We start from the raw sequence: 12,572 nt of genomic DNA on the forward strand, positions 1-12,572 counted from the left end.
AAAAACAACTTTTTTCTTTGGGTGGTAAATAGTAGGTATTTATTTGAAATAGAAAAAAAAAAGTACCTGGACTATTGCATTTAATCATGTATTGTAATTGTGTTACTCTACCTTTTTGCATCAGAGACAGATATACAATGAACATTCAGTTATCACAGATTGCACACTAGATAGTAAATCTTCAGGCCTTTTACATAACCACCGAAGAACAGATATTGGATTCTGCAGTATAGTACAAACGTCCACAATCAATCCAGTCTTAGCCAGTATCTTCAATTTACTTCTGTTGCTGTACAAATAATTGGCCATTACTAGGGCTTACAAGTTAATAACAGGACAAAAAAATATACATTGCACTGACACAAAAAGTCAGCTGTGTTAATAGTCATGCAACAAGTAACCAAACTTGCTGAAATTAAAAATACTTTCTAAAAACAGTTTTAACGGCATAAATAGTTTATACACAGTTCATTTACCAAAACAAAATGTATTTAAATGATACAAAGCAAAAATAAGTTTCTACCAACTTTATACATAAGAAAGTGCAAAATAACTTATCTAGAGTGTTCTGCTATTATCCAGATGGATGGCTGCTATGGGCAGCTATTTTCCTCTTCAGAAGCAGGACATTACAGTTGCACACTATACACACATGTTAGAGTACATGGGTGGATGGATAAATGGATGAATGAACAAATGAGCTACAATGGTCAGGCAGGGGCCTTGTGAGGTACTCTCAGAGACAGAACACAGGCCACACAAAGGTGGATGTACATGCTGAGAATATGTGCCGGCAGACAAATTTACATGGACCACAGAGAGACGTCCAGAGAAACGATGAGCAGATGTACATGAGTGCACTTGCATGTGTGAGTGGTATGTGATGTGTACATTAGAAAGCAAAAAAAGAAAAGAAATCCCACTGAATAAAACAGTTGCCCACAGCACCAGCTGCCAGAGGAAATACTATCATGAGGGTTTTGGTTTCCACCTTCTAGTTATGGAAGTTGTGTCGGAAAGTTTAAAAGTGTTCATCCCATATAACTTCGTTTTACATAGAGGAAATAGCCTTTAAGTAACTACATACACACATTCATATATTCAAGTCTTTAAAGAACACCTCTGCCATCGGGTTTGGGGTAAACACGGTTCGTAGACACGAGGAGGACGCTTCTTTTAAAAAGTGTAGAATAACACTGCTACAACTCATCTATAGGGCCGGACAGGGGCGAAGCCCACGGTTACGTGATGGCACAATTCCTGCCACTGTTGAACATCCAGCATTATTTATTAGAATTGAAGTAAGATGGCGGGCGGGGAGGGGGGAGGCGGGAGGGGAGGAAGACAGGAAGGAAAACAACACAACTTTTCTTCAAGTGAAAGTATTAATGCCGATAATCCTTTTATTAAGAAGTGTATTTGAACTTTTAGAAATGGAAGAGTATTAATCGATTTTGATATGTAATCATAAATAGACTGTAGGCTCAAACCTAGGTAAATAAAGGTTTAAATTTAGTAAGCATAAGGCACTAAAGCAGCCTTTATATTTTCTCTTGGAGACCTAGTTATCAGGAAGAACAAATTTGTTCTTAAGCTGGTTTCAGCCCATTAGGTACAAGATTACTGTTGTACCAATGCCTATTTTTGAATGCATGTGCATATATGTGCATTTTAGTGCATAAGTGTGCCTGTCACCAGGGCCTAAAGATGAAAAGTTGGGAAAGCCAGAGCCACTGTCCCTTCTATGATACCTCCATGAGCGTGTGAAGGCCTGTCCTTCCTTGCTTGGGCCATAAATAATTCTACATTTTTCAAATCACAGGGCTTTTAGAATTGTTCATAATATTTATCACTAAATATCTGAAAATGTTAAAATCTAGATTAGTTGTTTCATTTGTTTTATATATATACACATATATATATGTACATAACACACATTTAAAAAAAATCCCACCACCAAAGCCTTGTTTTCTGTAAACTAAACTTCTCTCCTAGCCCCAACCAGCTTTAGTCTCCCTGGATTTGTGTATTCTGTATCCAACTAGTAGAACAAATTAAATAACTAAATATTAAAATACTGTAATTATATTCATAGCAAAAACAAAAAAATAGACATTGATACAGTATAAATCTCACTGTTTTCAGGTAGATGGCATTAAATGGTAAAGGTTAATTACAAGCAGTTCTGACATGATCCAGTTTTACAACAAGGTTTATATGTTAATTCTGTACACTTTTTTCCCGTTTTACCCTTTTTTTGAAAATAAGCTATAGGAGAACACTAGTGTCAGCAAAGACACATACTTACTATGTTCTATGCAAGAGAAGCTAATTTGGGTGACATGCAAATACATTTCCATTAGTCGAGGCAGGGCTGCTTCCTGCATTGCAGCAATCACGTGACCTCCGACGGCTCTGCAATGCTAAGAAGTTACGCTATGGCCACACAGCAGTCCGGACAGAGGTTTACAAGGAGCCTTAGGACACTGGAACAACACTGAGGTGGCGCACGGCCGGGTGCAAGATGCCCAGCTATTCCCGGGCTATCTCACGGCTATCTTATTCTCCCACACTGTTTCCCAAAGAAGGTCCGCGTTATTTTGGTTACTAGCCTAGTTTAAGTGGAGATACTGTGGGCAACTTGAAAGAAAGGACATTGGGCACACAGGCTGGGTTTGGAAGGAGGGAAAAAAGACCACAGATAATGTCTTTGAGGATTTAAAAAACGTATTTATAATTAATTTGTGAGAGATGTCAGACAAACCATAAGTAGTTCACTGAGTTAGTGGTTTAGTTTGAAGTCTCACGTTACAGACAGTTAAGTCCTTATTTAGAGAAAAAAGGCCTTTATATCTATTTACAATATACACAGTTACTTGCAAAGAAGTCAGATTTACAACCATTTTCTAAAAGCCTTTTTTGTTGGTGGTGGTGGTGGCTTTTCCAAATAAGGATGAGTAGATCTATAAAAATGAGACGCAAGAAAAGACAGTTAATAAGTGAGGATTTTCTCTTGGAGGCAGCTACCGGGAACAGGGAGAATCGGATACTGGAAGAGTCGCCCCGAGGAACCACCCTCCGTTCTTCTTGTGCTGTTCACCCGAACAGTGTCCGCCCCGTCGCCGCACTCTACACCCGCCTGTTCACTGATCCCTTTGACTTCAACGCTTCCAACACGCGGCACGAAGAGAGGCATAAACGGAGACTGCTGCGATGCCTTCCGAGCTGTGGGCCGTGCCGGGAATTGGGAAGGGGGCCTGTTGACCGTGCTCTGCAGTCGGCCTGTCGCATCTTCAACAATTCCGAGGCCCATCCTCTGAACCCCTCTCATGCTGTAAATTGTAGTAACAGTTCTGACACACGCGCACCGGGGATGAGATTTTCAAGCGTTTGATTTCTGACTGAAACCGACTGCACCTAAGGGAAAGGTAACATCAAGGAGTTACACGTCTTCTCTGTGGGTGATCACTGAACTGAGAAATACACGCTTAAGGATCGAACAGAGAGCTTGCGCTATAATGCCCAAGACCTACCGGCTTGTGTCACGTGGTTGATTGACCCAGGACCCAACACAACCCGCCATGTTATTTGTTTCCGTCTATGAAGAAGTGCAATACCAAACCAAGAAAAGCTATATACTTGACTGGACAGAAGTCCTTTATTTTTAAAGTTAAGGTTTTCCTACAGGATGAAGCCAAGGGGTCTGACCAGCTATGAGGCTGTTCTTCCTGTGTGGAACTGGTTCTCGTGCCCTACAAACTTGGGAGGGGTGCTAATGTCTTTACTTGGAGCTTGCCTTTTCTTACACTCATTTTGAAAGACTCTTTCGTCACTGTCAAGTTCCTTTGGGCTTTTAAACACTGTGTGATCCAATCTTCAGTCATTTCTTGAACTGCTAGTATTTTGGCTTTTTTGTCTAGTCCAATTGTTCTCATTTTCTGTTTATCCTGACAGAATTCCTTGAAGGAGACTCTACTTAAGAGGTGTTCAGATTCTTTAAAAAGTATTCCTATTCCTGGAATAAAGCGGGGTATGACCTTGCATGGGGCACTTAATCACTTTAAGCTTGCCTTTTCACAAGACTGAAGCAGAGAATTATATTTCCTCCATTAATCTACCAGTAAAGGTGTCCAGAGAATAAATGAAGTGCCAGCAGCATTAGGGTTTAAAGGGCTGTCCTGGACTGTGAGGAGACACTCAGAAGTGCTAGGCCTGCCGGCTGGCTCTCCCTTCCGTGCCTGCTCTATCATAATTAATCACTGCCGGTTGGCTGCTCAAATAAAACCTCCATCTGACATCTGATAGCAACCGGTAATTTAAAGAACTACATACCTTTGAACAATATTTTGAAAATTAAACACTACAAAGAACAATGTGTGCCAGCGTACAAGTGGGGGTGTTGGCTACCACAGACTACTAGATTACTAGATTTTATAGGGTGGGCTTCTCAAAGCACAGAACCACAGGCAGAATCCTCTGCCAACGTCACAGAAAGTCCCATCAGGGATAATGGCTGGCATCGACACTCTGGCTACCTGATATTGAATTGGACTTCCCAAGAAAAAGGTTTAAGGTATTAATTTGGAAAAAAACAACAATAACAATGTGTCTTATTGAACGCCTCTATTGCCAGACTCCATACTTGGTGTTTAGCAAAACTCATACATATGATTTCACTGAATTCTCTCAACACCTCTATGAAGAGAGGTATAATTATCCACATTTTACAGATGAAAAACATGCTCAGAGGGTTATTAACTTGCCGAGATGACAGAATGGAGAGAAACCCAGTAAGCAGTAAGCATTTGGTTGGTGTAAGCGCAAAGATCACCTCCTTTTCAGTAACTGGCTCATAAATAATTATACAGTCCGTGCTTTCTGTGAAAGTTTCTCTATAGTAAAACAATGTAAGCATTAGAGTTCTGCCCACGGGACCCCAGTGCCTGACAGAGATGGCATTCAAATCACCTATGGAGGGACAACTGGGCGATGAGAAAGATCCCCACTACACCCCACACCTCCAAGTAAATTCCAAATGTATTTCGACCTAAAGACCTAAGCATGAAAAACAAAAACCCTGAAACTTTTAAAAGAAAATAAACGGCTGTCTTTATGGTTTCAAGATAGGGAAAGCTTTCTTAAGCCACAAAAAAAGCAAAAATCACAAAAAGTAATTAATGCGACATCAAAATTAAAACTGGGGAGACCGGCGGCCTGGGTGGCTCAGTTCGTTAAGTGTTTGACTTCTGCTCAGGTCATGATCTCATGGCTCTTGAGTTCGAGCCCCACATCTGGCTGTGTGCTGACAGGTCAGAGCCTGGAGCCTGCTTTGGATTCTGTGTCTCCCTCGCTCTCTGCCCCTCCCCCGCTCGTGCTCTGTCTCTCAAAAATAAATAAATGTTAAGAAACAACAACCAAAAAAACCCTTGTGTGACAGAAAAAACAAAGTGAAAATGTACACCACAGACTGGCAGAAGGTATCTGCAAGGTGTATGAAAGACAAAGAATTAGAGCCCAGAACATATATGAACTCAAGTGGTGGTGGTGGGGGTAGGGGGGACAAGCAAACCCGAAAGGAAAATGGGCACATTACCCAGGAGGAAACGCTAACAGTCTGTAAGCAGATGCAGAGAGGGTCCACCTCAGTAGCGCTTCAAGTGGGAACCATGCTCTGCTGGCCGCCAGGCTGGCAGGAGGGGGAACGTATAGCAACAGCGGGGCACACGTGGGACCGGGGAGCCTGCATGTTTTGCCGGAACTGGCGTCAACCAGCACTGCTGCTCTGGACAGTCCTGAGATGCGGCAGCGCCTAGTTCAGCTCATGAGCGGGTGTCCGCTCTGTCAGTTCTGCCCTGAGCTACCTCCTCTACAGCCGGTGTCACTGTGCGTGAGGAGGGCTCGTGCGCGGGTGTGTGCTGCAGCACCGTTCAGAGTGCGGGCCAAATGAAAACTTTCCATAAGGGCCCATCAAAAATGAAGTAAAATGAAAATATTAGAATAGTTATTTACACGAATGGATTTTATAAGCAATGTTGAGTAAGAAAAGGAAGCTATAGGAGGTACAGACAGGATGCTGTATTTTATGTAAAACTGAAAACACACGCAACAATAATATAGTGTTGTTTATGGAGACAACATGCTCCATAAACATGACATGTTTCATACACTTTAACAACATGTTCAAAGTGGAAGACATGGAAGAGAGGTGTGACTGGTAAGAGTGAACATCCACAATGTTTTATATGCAAATATGATGGAACAGTAGCACCTTCCATGGGGGACCAGGTATCTGAAATGATTATTTCCATATTTTTCAAATGTTTATTTTGAGAGAGAGAAAAAGAGCATGAGCAGGGGAGGGGCGGAGAGAGAGGGAAGGAGAGAATCCCAAGCAGGCTCCACACTGTCAGCGCAGAGCCTGATGCGTGACTCGAACTCACAAACCGTGAGATCCTGACCTGAGCTGAAACCAAGAGTCGGATGCTCAAAGGACTGAGCCGCCCAGGTGCCCCTATTTTTCAATAAGACAGAAATGGCTCACCAATGTGATACAAAACAAAGAGGAAGTGAAGGCTGGTGTAGGCTGACACAACACTGAGGGGAAGGGGCCCCGGAGCAAATCAGAAGCTCTGTGCGGGGTAGAATTAACATGTCCTCTTACTTCTGGCAGAAGAGCTGGCCGCAGTTCCTGCAATGGTGCCGTCTTTCCGTGAGAGAGAACCGCACGGAGCAGCCCGAACAGCTGTCACCTCCTTCATCCTTCACCCAGTGGTCAGCAGCGGAACGGCCCGGCTGGTCACTCACGGACCAGCTGAACACTCGGCCTCGACTGTCGCCAACGAGGATCCTGCTGTGATCTCTGCAGGAGACATGACACGACACGGAGTCACCTCAGGGAAGGCCTCAGCACAGCCACACGGCTGAAGAGCTCTTTCTATCACTCTTGAGGTTCTCCGGTTTTCCGTGGATGTGTGTGCTGGGGTGGGGGCTGTGTGTACGAAGGGACAAAAACGGAGCTGAGCCCTGAATGTGCGCTGTCATCTCAGCTCTCTGGATCCAACTTGCTGGAACTTCAAAGAACAGAGATTTTAAAATCCACACACAAGCAGGTTTCTTCTTCTGGTTCAGCTGAGTAACAACTGACACTGCAAACGAAAGCTGTTTTCCCCAGAGACTGGTCTAGAGTGTGTGGGCTCAGACGAAGCAAATGACTCAGTGGGGAGGAGGGGCTGCAAGGGGCCGGCGCTTACTTGGAGACGCCCAGGGCAGTGATCTCTGCCGGGTGTGCGTTGTCCTTCCGATCAAAGGCTGTGTGCATCGTCAGCTTACTCCTGAACACCAGCTGCCGTTCCCACCGGTAACCTGGAGTGCAAAAGTGCAGGGCGTGACACACTGAAGTCAGGGCGTGACAACATGCAGTCCCAGACGCTTTCCCAGTTCCCAGCAGCTGCTGCCTCAACTTGAAGGCAAAGCAGTGTAGCTGAACACTGACAATGGGCCAGGTCAGAGAACACCTCATTCGAAAAGATAAAAGCAGAGATGGGCAAAGATCGAATTTCTCCCACTGAGGACCTTACCTCTCTCTCTAACAGACACAGCTACCTGTAAATACAGTTTTACTCTTTTGTCTGTAATCGATAACTTGCCCGTTTTCAAAAGCTTTCATGATTTGTGAATGAATGAAATTTTTGGTGTGAGGTGTTCTTTGAGAAGTGCCCAACATACAATAAACACCACTGTGGGATAGAATCTCAAAGTCCATTTCACGTAAGAAATTTAAAAGGCCATCCCTATGGGTGGCTGAAGTCACAGGGACAGGGCTCAGGGACAGCCAGAGTCCACTGCCTCACTCCACCAACCCGCACACCACCCACAAGGAGCAAGAGACAGACACCAGACTTCAAGTTACCAGGCTTCAATCTGCTGTAATTCCGTACTTCAATGGGATTGGGGTGGGGGTGGTTAAGGGGACCCTGCAGATGGGCTCTGGCCTGGCCCTCTGAATAGTTCACAAATACGAAGCCGTCCTTCTCATCCAGACTGAGCTGGTCAGACCAGCGCCTGGAGTCATCGGAGCCGCTGTCGGTGCACCAGACGGCCGTTGCGCGGCAGGAGGCCGTCCGGGGCCGGTGGCTGGTGCTGCTGGGCTGGCTGGGCGTGTCCTTGGGGTCCTGGCAGGCGCTCTGCTCCTCTGCTTCTGAATCGCTGCTGTCCTCGTCCTGGGCTTCCTGCCCTGGGGAATGCATCGGGAGAATGAGAAAGCACATGACACATTAACACATGTTGTAGTCAGACCCAGCTTTGTCCCACTGGTATTCTTCCTCTACCAGTTAAGACACAATACACATGGTATTTTATAGTAAGTATAACAATAAAAGCAGGGGCACATGCGTGGCTCAGTCGGTTAAGCTTCTGTCTCCTGATCTCAGCTTAGGTCGTGATCTCATGCTCATGAGATCAAGCCCCACGTCCAGGGACCTGCTTGGGATTCTCTCTTTCCCTCTCCCTCTGCCGCCCCTCCCCTGCTGTCTCTCTCTCTCTCTCTCTCTCCAAAAAAAAAAAAAAAGTAAAATAGTAAACAATAAAAGAAAAAAATTGCCAGAATTTTCAGCTAATTTACATAGAGCAAAAAAAAAAGTAGAGTTTTTGAGTTCAAAGAATGCTTTGGGCAAAATCCTTAGCTTGACATTCATTCTTTACCAATTGGGCCAAAATGTGACCTGTGAATTTCTCAATGCCAGCCGCACACTCCCCAGCACGGTTCAGCTGGACGGCGCAGACTCCGCTCTGCACGCAGCTCCTCTCCTCCCTGTGGCCCATGCCACACGTGCCCTGGCCCTGTGAGACCCCTCTTCCCAATCTCAGTGCTTCCCAACGTTACCTGTGGACTCCCTGAACAGCGATATGCCTCTCGTGCTTGGATTCTTACTCCCGACTATTATTTTTGGGTATTTTTTCTACAAGACAGTGGTCAGCTTGCGGGAAGGGGGCCCAAGCACAGTTCCTTCCATATAGCAGTCAGTGTAAATGAAAATCTAGAGGAATCAATTATTGATGAAAGCTTCCAGGATTTTGTGGGGTTTTTCCTTCTTTCTAGTTATGTATTTCCTCAACCCAACTCCCTACTCTCTTGCAATAGAGTCTGCTAAAGGGAAAATTTGTAAGAAATAAAAATACAGAATTACAAAAAAAGGAGAGCAAGAACAAATGTGCAGCACCAGCCCACTACACATATTTTTTTTTTTTAGCAAGACAAACACTTGGTTTGCCTCCCTTGTACTAAACACTAGTAGTCTAGTTGGCTAATCTGGGTAATTTGTTTTTCATCTCAATGCTTATGACTATGAGCTTTAAGGTCTTCATCGACAAGCAGTCTTTGAAACGACTTTGATTTCCAGTGCAACACTGGCTTGCCTTCCCTTTCGCCCAGACAACTGCCCTCACGCTCTGCCACTCCCACACTGCTGCAAGTCAGTCCTTCCCTGTGGGCGCTCTTCCCTCTGCCATGCTGTCAAACTCTGTCCATAGTATGAATCCATAAGAACAAAGAAGACATAGAAGTACCTCTCCTTCCTGAATGTGGCCTCCTCTTCTACCTCACTTCTTCATCTCATTTTCTGCTGTTACTCCCTTAAAACCTTTGTTAAAGAAAAGGACCTACTTCTCCGTGGATTGCTTAATCCAGGGTCTACATGCAACAGGTAACCCCAAATACCTACTGGATTGAATTGAATTTTTATGTCCCCAAACACCCAGAAGACCCTTGAGTGGAGCTGCAATGGACTATGTAGAAATTTACATGCTTTAAGGTAATAAAATCATTAATGCCCTGCCCACGCGATCCTGTGGTTTCTGGCACTGAAAGGAGAAACTATTTTCGGCTTACAAAGAGAAGTGATTTATGCCTTTCTGATAAGACTTTTCCCTTAGTAACTCCTTCGTATCATCAAACTCACACTGAACTCTCAGCATACAAAAATTAATCATGGAGAGACAATCTGAAGGTCAAAGTTAAAACCCCGTTCCTTTCCAGGGTCTCTTGAACCAGTTGTTCTCAATCAAAGGCGGGTAACCTCTCTGGAGAGGAGCAACCCTTAGCAGATCTCATCCTGGGCTTATGGCACTGTTTCCAATCATCCTGCATAGCAGTCATCTCTATCTTCCTCTGGAAATTTTTCAAGTGTTTCACAAATAGCAGATACTAAGAGTACAGCGCATCAGCCTTCAGTTTGAATAAAAAGCCCTGCTTCAGCAGGCCTAGGGTGGGTGGAGATTCTGGTCTGCCTCCGTGAATACTTTTCCAACACGATGCTGGCCTGTCATCCACACGGAGTCTGACGGTCAATGGGCAGAACAGGTCTGGGACTGAGGGCCATCTGACTTGTCCACCACTATGTTCCGCAGATCTGTTTTGTATTTTCAGAGCTGAAAGCCCAAGCCTGTGGTACTCTGGGAGGCTAGCACCACATTTACTATGGGATGAGGAAGCCAACCGCAGACACCTGCACACCAAGCACTGCCCTGTGAACTGGAGGGCCGTGTGCACGTCTGCCCTATGACCTTACACGCTAGGGGGCAATAGTGCTTCCAGCAGCAACACCGGAGCTGTTCCATGTGAGTTTATCCATAGTGACTTGACAAAAATATGAAAACTATGGAATAATTAGAAAGTACTGAATACCTATTTGTGCTTCTGGACAGTCTTCCTGCATTTCTAGGACTTCAACAGGCTCAGGAGCTGGTGTTTCAGGAACTTGCAAAAATTCCATTCTCCAAAACTGAATTAAAGTATGAGAATAAAAAAGGTAAGCAGCTTAAGGAAACAATTTACATGTTACTGGATGAAGATGAGCTCTTGGGGTTAAGCAGATATCTTCTATTACTGTGTGTAATTAAATTTCCCTCTACCTTGAAAAATGTGGGAGAGGAGTGTGTACACACAGTGCTTCCAGAACTGGGTTCTGTGAGATGTTAATGGGTGTTTCATGGTAGAGGGAAAAGGACTGTGGTCAAGTAAGCTGAAAAAACATGGTTCAACTAAGCACATTTTATTTCCTATGAAAACCTCAGAGAGCCTTGCACACACATTAATATATGCTCCAGATCTTCTAGAAGGCAGGCACTAAGCAGGATCCCCACATGTACTTGGCCATGGAGCTTTTCCATAAGGCCTCACGGATGCAGTCATCTGAAACACTGCTCTGGAGATAGAAGAAGTCAGGGTGTGCCTGTTGTCTGAGGTGCAGGGTGTGGTGTGGTGGGGACGGAGAGCCTCATTTTTGCTGAGCCTGTGACCTGTGACCACAGGGCATCAGCCACTCTGTGCTTTTACAAAGAGTACAATTAAAGAAAAGAGGCACACAGGAAAACCTCCTGAGAAAATCCCAAGGGTTTGAAAAGAGCATAAAGGCAAGTACTCCGTGGATTCTATTTTCTGCAGAAGCCTAATACAAAGAAAACTATAAAAAGGATAAACTAGGATTCAGGCAAAATCATCTAGAATTCTAGACAGGGATTGGACAACGGGAGTTCTCTGAAAGCACTTTCCAGCCCTGTGATTCTCTGTAGAGAAGAAACAGTTCCTGTTTTCCCCAAGAAGCCATCTGAGAGGCCGAAAAGCCAATACTTTTGCAGCTTACAGGTTCAGCAATCCACAGTGGCAGGGAGACCCTGTTTAAACAGCCCTGGACCATGCCATCCATCCAGGGGGTTAACAGGAGCACTAACAGACTGACTCAATGGGAAGGAAAGGGGCCAAGTCACTGACATTCCCCATGTCGGAGAGCACAGCAGCTGAGGCTTGTTGGAGTCTGAGCGAGAGTTTGTTCAACGATACTACAACCCGTTTAGGGGTCTTTCCACCATGACAGCTTCACAAGCTTCAGGTAAACCAGGGCGGAAAATATCTAGTGTGCTTCCTCACAGAGGACTTACCCGGACCACACCGTCCGAGTGACCCGTTACTATGACGTTCTGTGTATCCCACTCGTTCATCTCCGACACGCAGCAGCAGACAATCTGCTGGCTCCTGCCTGTGAATGTGTTCACGCTCACGATAGGGTTCCCGTTGATGCTCCACACGTGGATATATGTGCCAGCGCAGGACACGATGTCCCCCTGAGAAGGTAAAACAACCTCTTCACTCTCTTTGCTCCCTTCACATCACATTCTGGGTTCAGAAGCAAAGTGGATCTTTGGCCTAGTTCTCAAAAAACCTTGTGGTTCTTGGACTGGTGAATGGGGAAATTTCTCTGCTTGCTGACCTGAAAACACAACCCGAGCAGAGTGGCCTCTTAAAGAATTCATGGTTCAGGGGCTGCCTCAGTCGAGGTGATCTCACATGGAGACAAAGGTAGGAGCCCTTCCATGCTCTCAGCTCACGCCCCAGTGTACTGCGGAGTCCCGGCTCGCTCCACAGAGAGCTGCCTGTAGCCCAAGGAGGTGACACACTACTCTTCTACCTCCCATCCTTTACAAAATCTATGTACACCTTTCATCGAGAGGCAGGAATCCGCCTCCACTTAATTTTACAAAACAAATCCAATCACCAGATAGAAGTGTATCTCCTTCTT

The 12,572-nt window shown here is 45.0% G+C and overlaps 1 protein-coding gene across 4 annotated transcripts in view; it reads right to left on the reverse strand.

Annotated features, from left to right (window-relative positions):
• Window positions 1-798: 798 nt before the first annotated feature.
• The window catches only part of WDFY3 (WD repeat and FYVE domain containing 3), a 240,653-nt gene continuing 228,879 nt past the window's right edge, over window positions 799-12,572 (reverse strand). For all 4 annotated transcript variants that reach the window (XM_039217080.1, XM_039217078.1, XM_039217079.1 and 1 more), the window contains 6 exons: window positions 11,935-12,117; window positions 10,682-10,778; window positions 7,910-8,233; window positions 7,251-7,362; window positions 6,662-6,859; window positions 799-3,417 (listed from right to left, as the gene is read on the reverse strand). In XM_039217080.1, the coding sequence (XP_039073011.1) occupies window positions 3,294-3,417; window positions 6,662-6,859; window positions 7,251-7,362; window positions 7,910-8,233; window positions 10,682-10,778; window positions 11,935-12,117 (1,038 nt within the window). In that variant the 3' untranslated portion in view covers window positions 799-3,293. The remainder of the gene's footprint in view (window positions 3,418-6,661; window positions 6,860-7,250; window positions 7,363-7,909; window positions 8,234-10,681; window positions 10,779-11,934; window positions 12,118-12,572) is intronic.

This window comes from Hyaena hyaena, unplaced genomic scaffold (genome assembly GCF_003009895.1).
Source record: "Hyaena hyaena isolate Hyena2069 unplaced genomic scaffold, ASM300989v1 scaffold_664, whole genome shotgun sequence".
Lineage (NCBI taxonomy): Eukaryota > Metazoa > Chordata > Mammalia > Carnivora > Hyaenidae > Hyaena > Hyaena hyaena.